This window comes from Saccopteryx leptura, chromosome 5 (genome assembly GCF_036850995.1).
Source record: "Saccopteryx leptura isolate mSacLep1 chromosome 5, mSacLep1_pri_phased_curated, whole genome shotgun sequence".
Classification (NCBI taxonomy): Eukaryota; Metazoa; Chordata; class Mammalia; order Chiroptera; family Emballonuridae; genus Saccopteryx; species Saccopteryx leptura.
This window is the reverse complement of record NC_089507.1, coordinates 75610410-75626467: the sequence shown is the minus strand read 5'-3', so window position 1 is coordinate 75626467 and position 16058 is coordinate 75610410. Positions and strand designations below refer to the sequence as shown.

At 35.9% G+C, this 16058-nt stretch overlaps 1 protein-coding gene across 2 annotated transcripts in view; it reads right to left on the bottom strand.

Moving 5' to 3' along the window:
- Window positions 1-16058, bottom strand: part of GRID2 (glutamate ionotropic receptor delta type subunit 2) — a 1621553-nt gene that overhangs the window by 433470 nt on the left and 1172025 nt on the right. For both annotated transcript variants that reach the window (XM_066385691.1, XM_066385692.1), the window contains one exon: window positions 5776-5877. In XM_066385691.1, the coding sequence (XP_066241788.1) occupies window positions 5776-5877 (102 nt within the window). The remainder of the gene's footprint in view (window positions 1-5775; window positions 5878-16058) is intronic.

Here is a 16058-nt window from a genome sequence, read left to right as displayed (position 1 = left end):
CATTGTGAATGGGTTATGTCATTTTTTAATATCAACAATGTCAAAAGATTTAATAATAGAATAATCCTTTGCCATTGCTCTTGGAAATTTGAAATTAGTGGGTAGAAATCAAAGAATGAAGAATCCCAAGACTACCTATTCAGACATAGCCTTGTGTTCATCTTTGTTTTTATTTTTGTAATCACATATAGAGTTCACCTCTATTACTCCCCTTCTCACCCCTTCAAGCTATCAAAACACTTTATATATATATTTTATATATATTTTATATATATATATATATATATATATATATATTTTAAAGAGACAGAGAGAGAGTCAGAGAGAGGGATAGACAGACAGGAACAGAGAGATGAGAAGCATCAATCATCAGTTTTTCGTTGTGCATTGCAACACCTTAGTTGTTCATTGATTGCTTTCTCATATGTGCCTTGACCACGGGCCTTCAGCAGACCTAGTAACCCCTTGCTCAAGCCAGCAATCTTGGGTCCAAACTGGTGAGCTTTTTTTTTTTTTTGCTCAGGCCAGATGAGCCTATGCTCAAGCTGGCTACCTCGGGATCTCGAACCTGGGTCCTCGGCATCCCAGTCCGATGCTCTATCCACTGTGCCACTGCCTGATCAGGCTATATATAAATATTTAATAAATATTTACTGACCTACTTCTATGAACTTCTTTTTTTGAAATAAACAAGAGTTCTGAATGAGAAATTAAATTAACCTACCTGTCCTGTAAACCAATGAAGATTACTTAAAACGACATCTATTCTCTCTGTGTATCTCTCTCCCTCTCTTTCAACTTTATCATCCTTTCCCAGCCTCTCTAAAATGTATTTAATTCAGAGTCCTTCACACATTGGTTCTATTTTCAGATGAAAAACTTAAAATTTTTGATAAAAGGTTTCTGTGAAAGTCTTGACAGCAGGAATTACATCTTATTTATCTTTGCCTCTCTGGGATATAGTACAACGCTTAGCTTACAATATATGCTCAATAAATAGTTATTGAGTCAAGGTTAATATTTAGGTTGTACTATATAATACTATTTTACTTTTCTTTGATCGCAGATAACATGTAAACTTTCACAAGGAAGTAAGACCAGCTAAAAAAACATTCCAAGAAGTAAGATTAATAATAGAGACATATTTTAGAAGAAGAAAACTACTCTTCAAATGATAACTAAATAGGCATCTTTTTGCTACACCCTTCCTATGGTGAGTTGCTTAAGAAAACTTACCTTTCCTTTAGTACATAGTTTGGACTTTGCTTTATAACATTGGTTTAAAATAAACTGCTTTTGTGTACTTTCTCCTTTTATCTTTCTATGACTCTCGAGACAATATCAGTTTACAAAGTAATTTTTTATTGCTATTACTGTCTTTTTTAAAATTGGTTTTATTTCCTACTGTTATTTCTTTTCCTTTGGAGATATTTTTAAAAATAGTCTCTATCTTTATGGTGGCTCCTTGCCCAGTTTTGTTGAATTTAACTTTCTAAGAATATCCATTAACTTAGTTATTTATGTAAAAATATCATTCATACATTATTTAATGAAGTGCTTTCAATTATGAGATGAACAATCATTTTACCTACCACTAATTAAAACAAAAAAAATGTTGCCGAATATAATATTATAATTGCAAGGAGACATCAACTGAGAGATGCATCCTGATTTCAGGCATATTAAAATGTGAAAAACTGTTTTTGAATTTATAAATTGCAGAAAAATTACTACCACACTTTACCATAAATTGCCAATTAAGTATTTATACAAAATTATTTAATTACATTTATACTAGTTTTTTAGGCAAAGGGATACTGTGCTATATACATTTAATGTAGAGCAATGAATTCTGCATTTTTTTTCTCCATAATATTCTGGGAGATTTAGATAATATCCTGCTAGAATGACTCTAAAAGTCAGAACTTTGTCCATTTTATATGATATGTACCCCAATCACTTAGAAAGGAGTACAATAAATATTTTGTACATGAATTTATGAGTAATTCATATATTATTAGAGATGCATGTATCTATTTGAAGCATAATAAAATCAAACAAAAAAGCATTATAATCATTGAGCTCTTCTAAATGCCAGCTTGGGCCCTGGCCGGTTGGCTCAGTGGTAAAGCATCAGCCTGGAGTGCAGGAGTCCTGGGTTCAATTCCTGGCCAGGGCACACAGGAGAGGCGCCCATCTGCTTCTCCACCCCTCTTCCTCTCCTTCCTCTCTGTCTCTCTCTTCCCCTCCCGCAGCTGGGGCTCCATTGGAGCAAGGTTGGTCTGGGCGCTGAGGATGGCTCCATGGCCTCTGCCTCAGGCACTAGAATGGCTCTGGTTGCAGCAGAGCAACATCCCAGAGGGGCAGAGCATCGCCCCCTAGTGGGAATGCCGGGTGGATCCCGGTTGGGCGCATGCGGGAGTCTGCCTCCCATTTCCAACTTCGGGAAAATACAAATAAATAAATAAATAAATAAAAATAATAATAAATGCCAGCTTGTTTTCCAGATATCTTGTACTTTTTATAGTATAGCTTCTTAAGACTGCTTTCTTTCTACTTTTTGCAAACTTCTTTCATTTTATTTTCATAAGTATTCATATTTATTATTATGATATTTACAATTTAGTGATGTTTCCAGTAATGTTTTGTGAACTGCCTTGAAAGAAAGTGATTAATATGACTGGTCAGTTATGGCTATCTACACTTGCACACTTAGAAAGTTAAAAGGAAAAAAAATTAAATAAAACACTGCCTTGTAGTAATACCATTGGTTCACTTGGCAAGAAGTAGAGATGAGTAGACCAAATATGAAAACAAAGAATTTTACGATGGGACCAAGCTTGTAGGGTCTGATTTTATTCTCATTTTTCTTTCCCTTCATTTCTAAGACATTTATGTGGCTTTGGTGATGACTGAATATAAATTTATCCTTATGTGATGGATATTTATTAGAAAAATGTTCTTAAGTTACCAATCCAATAACATTTGCAATGTCAATAGTTACATCATATACGATATTTAATTTAAACCTAAGACAAGTTCATTCTGATTTCAAAGACAGAATATCACTGCAACTAAGGACATGGTCTCTTGTGGACAAGACCCACCAGGGCTGAGGACGACGGAGATGCAGAGACCTGATTCCGGGGACCAGGTTCAGTGATGCAGATCCACTTTATTCAGGAAGTAAGCTAGCTTATATAGATGGGTTCAGCCAATGGGATGTTATGGTAGGGCAAATGGCCAAAAAAGGTTAGAGGGCTGCCCGGCTGATGCTGAGTCATTTCTGCACAGCAGGTGAGCTTCCTTCCTGGAGGAAGAAAGGGTGTCCAGGAGGGTTCTAGGAGCTGGAGTATTCTCACAGCATTGCGTCAGCCACAACCGCTAGGTCAATGCTCTGCACTCTACTACACAGTCTCTAAAACTAGGATTTCTATGCTTGAGTTTATCTTCGGCTCTTGTTAGTTGCATGGACATGAAAATTTTGTTTATTCTTTTGTGAACTATTTTCATCCTAATGTAATTAGTGTATCTCTTAGAGAATTTGCATAAGAATTATATTAGTCAACACATGTAAAGTTCTTACTAGGTCTGAACTAGTAGTGGATGCTGGTGTTGGTTTTTTTGTTTCTTCGTCCAGAACTACTGTATTCTTCACTACCCTACTCTGGGACTTGGGAGGCTGACTTTCATGGTCGTCATTACTTGGGTTCTCCTGCACTTTGCTTTATGGTTGGATTTGCAACTGGAGACAATAAGAAGAGATGAAAAGACTGGAGGAGTAACACTGGAGTAACAGTTCTCCCCAATTTTTCACTGTTTGATTGTGGTTTTGGTAATGATTCTCTTCCTCTACCCTCTTTCTATAGCAAAGGTCATGGCTGCTATTTCATGGTCTTTTCCCCACAGCGCTAGCATTGTCAGGTTTGTCGACGCTGCTCCCTCCCCATGCCCCATCACACATCAGGGTAGTCTACACTTGCTCTGAATGCTGCAATGTCCCTTGTTGATTTTCTTAGCCTTATTTGCATTCTTTGTTAATAATCCCTTTATTTAATTCTCCACCATTAACCATTTGAGTGTATCATCTATTTGCCCCTGGGATCATAAACAATTCAGTATTGAATTGTTTGGTTTGATGTAAATATTAGATTACTTCTTTCAAATCAATGAAGTTATCTTTAACAGTGATAAGGTTAGGGGTTTCAAATCTTAGGTATATATAATTGACTTTATTAACCTGTGTGTGATGGATAGCATAAATTTCCTAAGAAGTACAGTAGAAGGTTGTGTGTTTGTGTAGAATTGGGACTAGACTGCAGTTAGAATAGAATAAAGGCTAACATACCGCCTCAGGGGTATTCCCTTCTCAAGTGTTGGAATACAAGGGATGTATTTGGGTCACCAAATTAAGTATAATATAGACAAAATATGAGTTTCAAAATCTAATGGGCATCAAAATTTTGGAGTTGCTGGGTGAGTAGAAGGAAGAGCGACCCTCAGTGTTGGTTGGAAGCAGCTTGCAAGACCAGATAAGTAAGAACTAGACCCGAAAGGTGCTTGTAGGATTAATTAAAGTCATGGCTGGTTTCCACTCAAGTAGAAATTACATGAGGAACTGGGAAGCCTACAAAGTTATTAAGTATAGTGGCTGTATATTGTGGGAGTGTAATAAGTATAACAAGCTTTTATTGATAGTTCTATATAGCATCACAGAGGACTTGAGAGAAACAAACTGTTTCTATATTTCTACCCGCTAACCATATTTGGGGTGTGTGCAGAGCTGAACTTGCAAGAAACAGACACCATTATGAGACAGAAAGGTGAGACCGGGCACACGGGCATTAACACTGTGCGAAGCAATACTATTTCATGTACAAAGTAGCAATCATTTTGTTCAGCCTGGAAAGGAATTTAAAAAAATTGGTCTTATGAAGCTTCCCAATATAACTCAATTTCATCTTATTCAGAGTTAAGCATTTCTAACTGGAATCAAGTAAAAATCCTATAAATATCTCAATTCTCACATTTATCACAGTAGGAGTACAGAGTGAGTAAAGAGGTTATGAGGTATGAAGTCAAACTTCCTGGATCTGAATCCCAACTCTCTCTGCTAATTACTCTCTGTGTAATCTTCCACATTTCTTTTCAATCTCTTTTTATCTCACTTTCCTCTACCACATTCTTGGGATCGGAGTAGTATCTATTTATTGAAAATACTGTGAGGATTGAGTAAGGTTATATATGCAAACAAGTTGGAGCATAGTAAATATTGAATACAACTTAGCTTTTTTATTATATGTGCCTCTCCCTAACCAGATTTTATGCATATCATGAGGTGTGAATATACCTATAAGATGAATAATACAATAAGTGTAGTCTATTGTTAAAGGTTAAGTACTACTAAATATACAACTTTGACCACATCAACCCTTGTTTGGCATAATTATTTACCTTTATGCATACTCTAGGGTTTCAGTGAGAGAATGCCTGAAAGATACCTTCACTTTATCATGTGTAGAAAATTGTAGGAGTAAATTCAAGCCAAAAATGTCTATGAAAGTTACTGACAAAAGCACTGTAATTAAAAGAAAAGCCTTCAAAATCTAATTCTGATCCACATATATTGAAGGCTGGGAAACTAACCATTAAAATATCTCAGAAAGAGCAGAGTCAGGATTTGCTAAAGCTCTTTTAAGATCATGACCTCAGTTAATAAAACATAAAGAAATGAAGAATAAAATAATCTATAGAAGCCAAAATGATAAGGCTTACCAGAACAGTCACCACACGGAGAATCACGCCACGCATATTATTCTCCAGTTTCTTGTCAGTCAGTGACCCATTCAGCCCTGTGACAGGATTCCAGCATCCCAGCTGAAAGATAAAATAGCTTGATCACTTTTCTGCCTGTGGAACAGTCCAATCACCTGTGCATAGACCTTTCAGAGAAATGTGTGATACATGTTGGAATAACTGATACAAGGGTTCTGTGAAGGTTTTTCTTTTTACCTGCAAAGGAACAATCAAAAATACCATTTACTGCTTTTAAATGTCATCATATGGCATAGGGCAGCACCCGATGTGCTTTAGGAAACTTGCTGAGGACATCTGACTTAATGAGGAGTTATAAATACACCAGTAACTCAGTGCCAGTAATGTACTAATTGAGAAAATAATAGCACAAATAATTCTAGCATAATGTCTGTTCTAATTTATCAATTACTGAGCAAGTTGCATTTTTTTTTAGTTTTAATGGTTTTAATTAGATCTTACACTGCTTTTATTAAGAAAAATACTATAAGATTTGAATGTGATTAGAAAGATTGCTGCATTTATTTGAGGAAAATCATGTATATGACTGTTGATTTCAAATATTCACAGTACATAAAACAATATAATTTGCCTTTTTTGTCAGTGCTATCAATTCACTTGGATAATTTTGACAGCAGTCTTTCCCTTAGAGTCTTACTACGATTCAATGCTTTTTACTCTCCAAAATACTGGTTTAATTTTACATCTTGCTGTAGCTTTTATCTCTTGTAATATCTAAATCTGAGGACTACTAGTTTTAAAATTACTACCTATAAATCAGAACAGGATAAAAATGGATGACTCTCAGTTCAGAAAAAAAGGAGACAAGAGATGCTGTGATTTGAATGAAAGATAACTGCTAAAGAAGCAAAGCTTCAAAGAGAATGTTGTAATGCATATCCTGGGAAGAGATGTCATGCTATTAATCCTGAGACCAGATCCATGAGCCTTCACATTTGGGAACCCATTCCACAATTTCATGCTTTAAAGTGTCACAAACCTTTAGTCATATTCAGAGACTGTTTTGATTAACTGAATGGTATACAAGCGCACATGGTTATCTGTACTGCTTCCTCCTAAAGACTGATTTATTTCCTTGTATCACATACTTTTTTTTTTTATGGCTTCCAAAGCCATCAACATAATGGTGAGTATCCCTCACAAAAATGATTTAGGTGCTTCCTATTAAAATTCATGTTTTTCTTAGAGCTCCCCAGAAGGAGTTTAATTAAGAAACTAAAATGAACACAGTACAGAGTAGGGAAAAAAATTAGGTTTACAGTTGTTAAAATGGAAAATAATACTATAACTAATAAATAATAATACAAGAATAAACTCTATGTTTTGTATACTTATAACTCTAAATCTACTTTTGCCCCACCCTGTATATCTTAAGAGAAAGAGATGCCACTGTATAAACAATAAGCCAACTTTTTTCTTATTAAAATAATTGGGAAAAGATGCTAATTACTGGTTTCAACTGCAAAAGCACATTAAATCAATACAATGATATGTCATTCTTAGTTATATGAAAAGGTCTGATTAGAACTTAGATCCAATTAGCAAATCTGAATGAGTATTGAAAGTCTTACTTTCAGAGATATTGCAGTCCTCTTGCCAAAGTTAAAACCCTGTGAAATGTCTTTTGAGCTTTTGTTCTCTTCCAAGGTCAACCAAGGTCTATCCTCAATTATACTTCTTGAAGTGCACTTTCTTCTCATTATTATTTAAAGATTTTATTTTCTTAGACCAAATAGTATTCACTGAAAAAGGGCTTGACAGTATTAAGAGAGGAGCTAAGTTTCAAATGTGCTTATCTATTTGACAATTTTATTACTTAATTCTAAGTTGAATGAATTGCTTTTATCATCTTGTTCATGATATATGTTTATGTTGCCAAAGTAAACATAAAAATTCATTTTTTTTCTCCCTTTGAGGTTTTTTTTCTTTCTTTCTTAATTTGGTGAGCTTATTGTCAATTTGCCTAAATAAATGACATGTATTAGTACTAACTTGGCCATAGTATTCTAGTGGACTGGCTAGTCAAAATATTAGTCACTGGAACAAACAAAACTTGCTGAGAAGTTTTTTTCAACAATGCTCTGGAAAAACATTTTAAATATATAATTTTCAGTTTTTCTTTGTTTTTTTTTTTGTTTTTTTTTTTTTAGTGAGAGAAAGAGAGAGAGACCGATAGGGAAGACAGACAGGAAGGGAGAGAGATGAGAAGCATCAATTTGTTGTTGTGGTACTTTGGTTGTTCATTGATTGCTTTCTCATATGTGCCTTGATTGGGGAGCTCTCGCAGAGCCAGTGACCCTTGCTCAAGCCACTGACCTTGAGCTTTAAGCCAGCGACCTTTGGGTTCAAACCAGAAACCATGGGGTCATGTCTATGAGCCAGGCTCAAGCCAGAGACCCTTCACTCAAGCTAGTGAACCCTCACTCAAGCCAGATGAGCCTGTGCTCAAGCTGGCAACCTGGGGGTTTTGAACTTGGGTCCTCTGCATCCCAGGCCATCGCTCTATCCACTGTGTGACTACCTGATCAGGCTACAGCTTCTTCTTAATTCTGTCCTCCCTCAAACATAACTTAATACAGCCAATTGTTTAAAAATTCTAATATTGAGGGTTTTATTAGATATAATTTTCTCTTCTGCTTTATAGCTTGATGAAGGTTTTTCACCTTTCTATTTTCTTTTTTCTCTCTTTCCCTTTTTCTTCTTTTTTACCTTCCTTCATTCTTCCTTTTTTCCCTTTCTATTTCTTTACCAGACTCACATGTGTTTTGATTATACACTTGTAAAGTTATTTCTGTTAATAACAACAGTCTGTATTTTAGGATTGGTAAATCCTTTTTTTTTTTTTTCTTTACAGAGACAGAGAGAGAGAGTCAGAGAGAGGGATAGACAGGGACAGACAGACAGAAATGGAGAGATGAGAAGCATCAGTCATTAGTTTTTCATTGCGCATTGCAACACCTTAGTTGCTCATTGATTGCTTTCTCATATGTGCCTTGACCGCGGGCCTTCAGCAGACTGAGTAACTCCTTGCTTGAGCTAGCGACCTTGGGCTCAAGCTGGTGAGCTTTTTTTGCTCAAACCAGATGAGCCTGCACTCATGCTGGTGACCTCGGGGTCTCGAACTTGGGTCTTCTGCATCCCAGTCCGATGCTCTATCCACTGTGCCAGCACCTGGTCAGGCAAATCCTTTTTTTTTTTTAACTCAGTTCTTCATATACACAAACTCCAATACTTAATGTGAGCTGAATGTTAGTAGTGGACAACAAGAATTAGGATATTTAGAAACTGAAATTTGAGGTACAGAAAGTTTAACATCCAAATTCTTTGGAAAACTAGAAATAAATTATATCTACTCATCACATATCAGCATGGGACACAACAAAAAATTATTAGGAAAGTAAAATAATACTTATTTCCTCTATTAAATAAAACAATTTTTATTTTCAGTTTTTGTAATACTGTCTATATGCCAGCCATGCTACTAAACTCTTCATACATGATCTCATTTAAACCTCAAAATATTGTAAGTTTATGAGAAGGGGTTGTTACCATTATAACATTATACATTTAGAAACTAAATATTCAACTAAGGTCAAATAGCTGTTAAGAGAAGAAATTAAAATTTAAAGTCCAGATTCAGTGTTTTTAATTGTGGTGCTGTCTTATAGCTTAAAAAAATTTTTCATAAACATTATCTATTTAAGGAAGATAAAGAGGAAATTATTTATATTTTATAGTCAAGGAAATTGAGACTTAGAATTAAATGGCTGGCTCAGTATAATAGCTAGTAAATTCACATTTTGGCAATACAACTTAAAAGGCAAAATCATCATCATAATTTTTTTTTTCTATTTTCCTGAAGTGGGAAGCGGGGAGGCAGAGAGACAGATTCCTGCATGTGCCCAACTGGGATTTACCTGGCAAGCCCACCAGGGGGCGATGCTCTGCCCACCTGGGCACTGCCTTGTGCAATAGGAGACTTTCTAGCACTTGATGTAGAGGCCATGGAGCCATCCTCAGCGCCCGGGCCAACTTTGCTCCAATGGAGCCTTGACTGTGGAAGGGGGAGAGTTAGAGAGAAAGGAGAGGGGGAAGGGTGGAGAAGCAGATGGGTACTTCTGTGTGCCCTGGCTGGGAATCGAATCTAGGACTTCCACATGCTGGCCTGACACTCTACAACTGAGCCAATCAGCCAGGGCCTCATCATCATTTTTATAAAAATTATTATTATATATACAAAGTGCATCAAGATTGACATATTAATTTACTTCTCAAAATCACCCTATGAGAAAGGTATCTCTACTATATTATTTTACAAAAAGGGCAAACCAAATATCAAGAGGTTCTGCTACTTCCACCGTGTTATTTTTTTTTTTATTCGTTCAGGCAATAAGCATTGAGTAAAATAAAATTTTTTTTAAAAAATGCAGTAGAAAAATAAAGTGGAAAAGATATTCTGAAAAATAATTCTGGAAATCTCCAGTTTGTGCGACTGATTTAGTAAAGATAAGCGTGGCACACATTAACCCTGCAGCCTGATGGCGCCTCTCACAACGTGTACCAAAGATGAAGTATGAAGTAACCATTAGCAACAAACAAATAAACCTGGATTATCCACAGTTTTTTAAAATATTTCTCAAGTTTCAAGATTCTTTAATTTCTGTTCATATCCGTTCATCTCCCAGAGGTGCACTTCAAGCTATGCTGTTTGATTGTAATACCTCTTCCAATAATAAGCAATAGAAATGAGTTCACCTAGATCCAAATTGAATTTGTATCTACAATGGGTCATATTCCTTGCAGCATAGCAAGATTGACAGTCCCAGTGTTTGATAAAAACCAGAAAAACTTCACGTAGGTTCCAGTGTGAGGCTTATCTAACAACTTCTCTAGTTTCTTTGTTTAAAATTTCATTAACTTGACTTCCCTGGCTGTGTGAGGAAGGTTGTTTTTTTCTTGTTGTGTTTTTATTTTCCTTTTTGTTTTTAATTGAATTTTATTTTAAACAATGAGACCAGAGACTACTAAAGAAAATGCACACAGAATCTCCCAATGCTATCTATTCATTTGAGCACTTTTTAAGTAAATAATAATAAAAGTGGCCCCTGCAGCACATGAAATTCACAGAAAGTCATACTGCTGATGGTAAAACAAGATTCACTATCTTCCATGGTCAGGCAGACTACAGAAAATTTAGAAGAGATATTAAAAAAAAGTAATTGAATTTCCGTTCTATTACAGTATATCAAGTTTCTATAGTATTTTCTGTTTAATGCTTAAAGTCATCTTAAAAGCTTAAAAATGCTTAATGCTTTCATTATTTCCTTCACTGGAGCTTTAGCAATAATAATCTTGTAGCTTTCTGTTAAATTTAATGTAATACCTTGCGTTCAACAAACTGGTTGATGTACTTGCATGAGAATAGTACTTAACATCTCATGTCACATCATTGGTAAATGCCCAAGTTATAGATATTTACTCTTTTCCCCTCAATGTTTTCACTTTTCATTTGTCCATTGGTTTAAAGGATGACATTGGATTTATCTCCTTATTTTTCAGGCAGTGTTACAATGTCAAAAATAGCTGAAGTGTTCAACTTTAATTTTACTCTCAATAGCTTATTGGCTTTAATAAAAGGAGTTAAGTGAGCTCTTTTTTTTTTTTTCTTTTTTTTTTTTGAGACAGAGAGAGTCAAGGGATAGACAGACAGGAACGGAGAGAGATGAGAAGCATCAATCATTAGTTTTTCATTGCGCGTTGCAACACTTAGTTGTTCATTGATTGCTTTCTCATATGTGCCTTGACCATGGGCCTTCAGCAGACCGAGTAACCCCTTGCTGAAGCCAGCAACCTTGGGTCCAAGCTGGTGAACTTTGCTCAAACCAGATGAGCCTTCGCTCAAGCTGGCGACTTCAGGGTCTCGAACCTGGGTCCTCCGCATCCCAGTCTGACGCTCTATCCAATGCACCACTGCCTGGTCAGGCTCAAGTGAACTCTTAATTGGATAAAATTGGCATTTACTACATTTATTAGCTTGTATTCATATGGAACAAGTGAAGCCTAGCTATGGTACTAAATCCCCAGGTGCAGGACACAGAATATCCACTATATTTCCTGTATTTGCTTTCTCAGCCTTCAAAGGAAAAAAGGGAACAACAAAGGCATAGGTCAAGTAGCTGATTGCTAACCATTTATTTAGAAATGCGCAGCTTTTAATTGGCAGGTTGGTAGCTCTATAAGGGGTAAAATGTATATAAAAATAAATATGGCATATTGACTCCAAAACAAATTTTAGAAAGTTAAAATGGAATGTTGTCCTCTTTGTTATGTATAGGAATGTAGTGGGCCGTAATTCCTCCAATAATAATTTTCTGTACTGAATTTCCACCTAAAAAAAAGTTCACTTTGTAGAACTTGCTCCCTTGGAGATGATTATTTTCTTCTAAGTTTCTATTCCTACAGTTTGGTAATTACCATAAAATAATGGTTGTTTTGTAGATTATGTGAAATAGCTTGAGCACTTGAGCTATTTGTCTCTGAAAGTCAGAAAAAATATTTCTTGATTTATTGACTTATATCTCGCCATTTTGCTGCTGAAAAGCTTTCTCTGGCATGTAACAACATACAAGATGAACTTCAGTGATTTCCACAAGTAAAAATTTAAACATAAGAAGCTATACATATATACATATATATATATAGCTGAAAAGTTTTGTCTCATATAGACGTATATAGACACACACAGCTCAAACTTGTTATGCAATCATAGTAGCCCTCTCAGATATCAAATTGTATTTAACTGATTTAATAATGTTCTGTCATCACTGTAACTTTTCTTTCATAATTCTTCTTGGTGTATAATTATTGAATATTATTACCCTATATTTAGAGGCAATACATTTTAGTGGTTAAGGTCAGAAACTCTAGAACCAGACGACATGGTTCTGACACTGTCGGGTATGTGATCTTTGGCCTCAGTTTTCTCCCCTTCAAATGGGAATAGTAAAAGTGACTTCCTCACAGGGCTAGTGTGAGTGTTAATTGACTTAATATATGTCAAATACTTAGACATGATCTTGGTACATAAAAACTAAAGAGGTTTTTGTTTTTATTATTCCTCCCCGTAATAGTATTTCGTTCCTGCTCAGCCTTAGCATCTGGAGTCACTAGTTTCAGTGATGGAGCATGCTTCTAAAGCACCTGTTCTCAATTTTGTCTGCATATTAGAGTCACTTGAAAGCTTAAAAACACTCTGATGTCCCAGCCCAACTCCAGGAAAATTAAAGCAGAATCTTCAGGGGTGAGACTCAGGCATCAGTGTTTTTCAAGTTTTTCCAAGTGCTTTCAGTCTGTAGCCAAGGTTGATAAACACGGCTATAAAACTTTCTAACATCCAGGGAATAACAATCTTGCAGAATGAATCTTAACTTTTTGACTGAAGGCATTGATTTTATTAAGTTCTTTTGAAAAATATAACTAGGGACATGTTTTGTTTATTTATTTATAATTTTTTATTTTTTGTATTTTTCTGAAGTTGGAAATGGGGAGGCAGTCAGACAGACTCCCGCATGCACCCCACCAGGATCCACCCGGCATGCCCACCAGGAGGCGATCCTCTGCCCATCTGGGGCGTTGCTCTGTTGCAACCAGGGCCATTCTAGCACCTGAGGCAGAGGCCATGGAGCCATCCTCAGCGCCCGGGCTAACTTTGCTCCAATGGAGCCTTGGCTGCAGGAGGGGAAGAGAGAGACAGAGAGAAAGGAGGGTGGGTGGAGAAGCAGATGGGTACCTCTCCTGTGTGCCCTGGCCGGGAATCAAACACAGGACTCCTGCACACCAGGCTGACACTCTACCACTGAGCCAACCGGCCAGGGTGTGGGACATGTTAATATCTTACACAAACAAGATATTTTATTTTTCTTCTCTTAAAATTGATAGGAGGCTATAAATTCTGTGAAACCAGAATGATATCTATCTGGTCTTTTGTACCCCTGCCCCTTATCATAATATTGTTGTATTGGTACATAGTAGGTTTGGAAATTAGGGGATATTTCAACACTTCATATTCATTTTGAAATATCCCCTAATTTTTGTGAGCAGTGTATATGCATATTCATTAATAACTGAATGAAAAAAAATACCTCCAATTTGAGGTTGTGCACTACCAACATATTGTACTCCTGACACTTTACATGATTTTTCAGGGTGAATCCCCTAACTAAAATTCTACTAGTTTCTGTTTTCTTTATTATAAAAGTATTATTTATTTCTAATACTATATTAGCATTTAATGATTAATACCTGATAAAAGTTGCTTGATTTTCTTCTCTTTCCTTTGGTTCTACCTTGAGATACTTCAAAGGGGATCTCCATTTTAAAACCATATTATAATTCTCCATCATTTCCCATCTTTTCCATTAAATAATTAACTACTTAAGGTCAGGAGCACCATCTTAACTATCTTAGTATTCTTTGTGCCTATAACAGTATCTTGTACAAGTAAAATTATTCTTTTTTATGAAACTTACAAGGTTACTGTAAATTTACAATGTTTAATGTAAAACATCTCTATTGCTTCTCAACCAATATTAAAATCTCAAGACCAGAAATTTTATTATATTCTATCTCTTCAACATCTCTGCTTAAATATCTCAAAAGCACCTCAAATATCTAAAAGATGAAGCTCATAAAACTCTCTATCATCCATACAGTTTCATTGGCCAGAAACCACGAAGTCAGTCTTTCCACTTCTCACATCTACATCATTGGCAGTCTATCAATTCACCTCCTTTAAAAAAAAAAAAAAAAAAAGCATCCCTTGAATCCATTTAATTTCATCTCTAAGATGATTCCAAAGTATAAACAAATTTGAAAACCGATGGTTTTAAAAACATAGTTTTTATTGATTGGAAGAAGCTTAGACACTTGCCATTATTCAATAAATTACTTAATTTACTTTTACTCATCCTTTAGATTTCAATGTAAACATGTATAGCTTAGGGTGAACTTCCCTGACACCTACCTGTCCCTAACACCAGGCTAGATCATGTCACTCCAAAAGAACATCATGTTTCTCTCTTTTATAGTAATATCACAGTTAAATATTTTAATTTATATTTTATATAATCAACATTCATGGCTCCAATTATCTGTAACTTTCCAAAGGAATCAGAAAAAATTTACTCTTTTTTCTACTCCCTTTAATAAATACATAATTCCTGTCACAAAGTGGGGCTTCAATTTTTATTCAATACTAAACAAACTTAGGTGATTTTTAAACATGAAACAATATATCTTTTAGTGATAGTTGTTTTTTAAATGATGCCTTAAATGAGGTTCTCAATATATATATCCTAGATACTGTGCTGCCAGCTAATAGCTGAGCTTTTTAGTTTTCTCTTAATTTGGAATGTGAATTATCAAGGAGTTCTTCTTGGGTGCAGAAGGAGTGTAATAAAGATATTCCTGTGATCTTTATTACAGGTCTGTGTAATAAAGACGCTGAAATGCTTTACAAAAGTCTTCGGTATGAGGAATGATGATATTACCTAACTTTGTGCAGAATAAGTTGTTCCAGTAGACCTTTAATTTGAATAATTATATGACGACAGCAATACTAAAAACTAAGAATAAAGATGGAACTTATCTAGGTACTTCTCATATTCTAGGCCTCATTTTAAGGCTTGTACCTATACTGTTTCACTAGAAAGAGAACCAAAATAAAATAGAAGTTTTGGGGGATGAAGCATTAACTTATCTAGGAGGAAGCCCTCTTAAGAGGGCTTTGGTGATCCCAGCTCCTGGTCTAAAACTGATGCATGTTTTTTGAGGCCTGACATAGGTGATTACAAAGGCTTTACCTGACAGGCCTATTAAACTGAGCTGCAGTCAAGAACTCAGGCCCTTTTAGCTGACCATGTTTTTATGCAATATCTGCATGCTGAGCCCAAGAGCCTCTATGCAGAGCTGTTGGGGACCTGTGCAAAGCCTCTCCAAGAGTTCAGAAGAGGGGCTAACCATGAGGAGACTTCCCTTCTCTTCTCCCTCCCTCCACAGCTGGCAGGTCCATAAAGCTGAGGGAGCCTTTTGATCAGGGTTCCTTCCAGCAGTGTGATACTTGCCCCATCTGTGCTGATACATCTGACCCTTGCCAGGTGCCATTTTGTGGGGGAAAATGTAACACTGGGACAACTTACCCTTCTCTTTAGCTTGCTTTTCCTGAG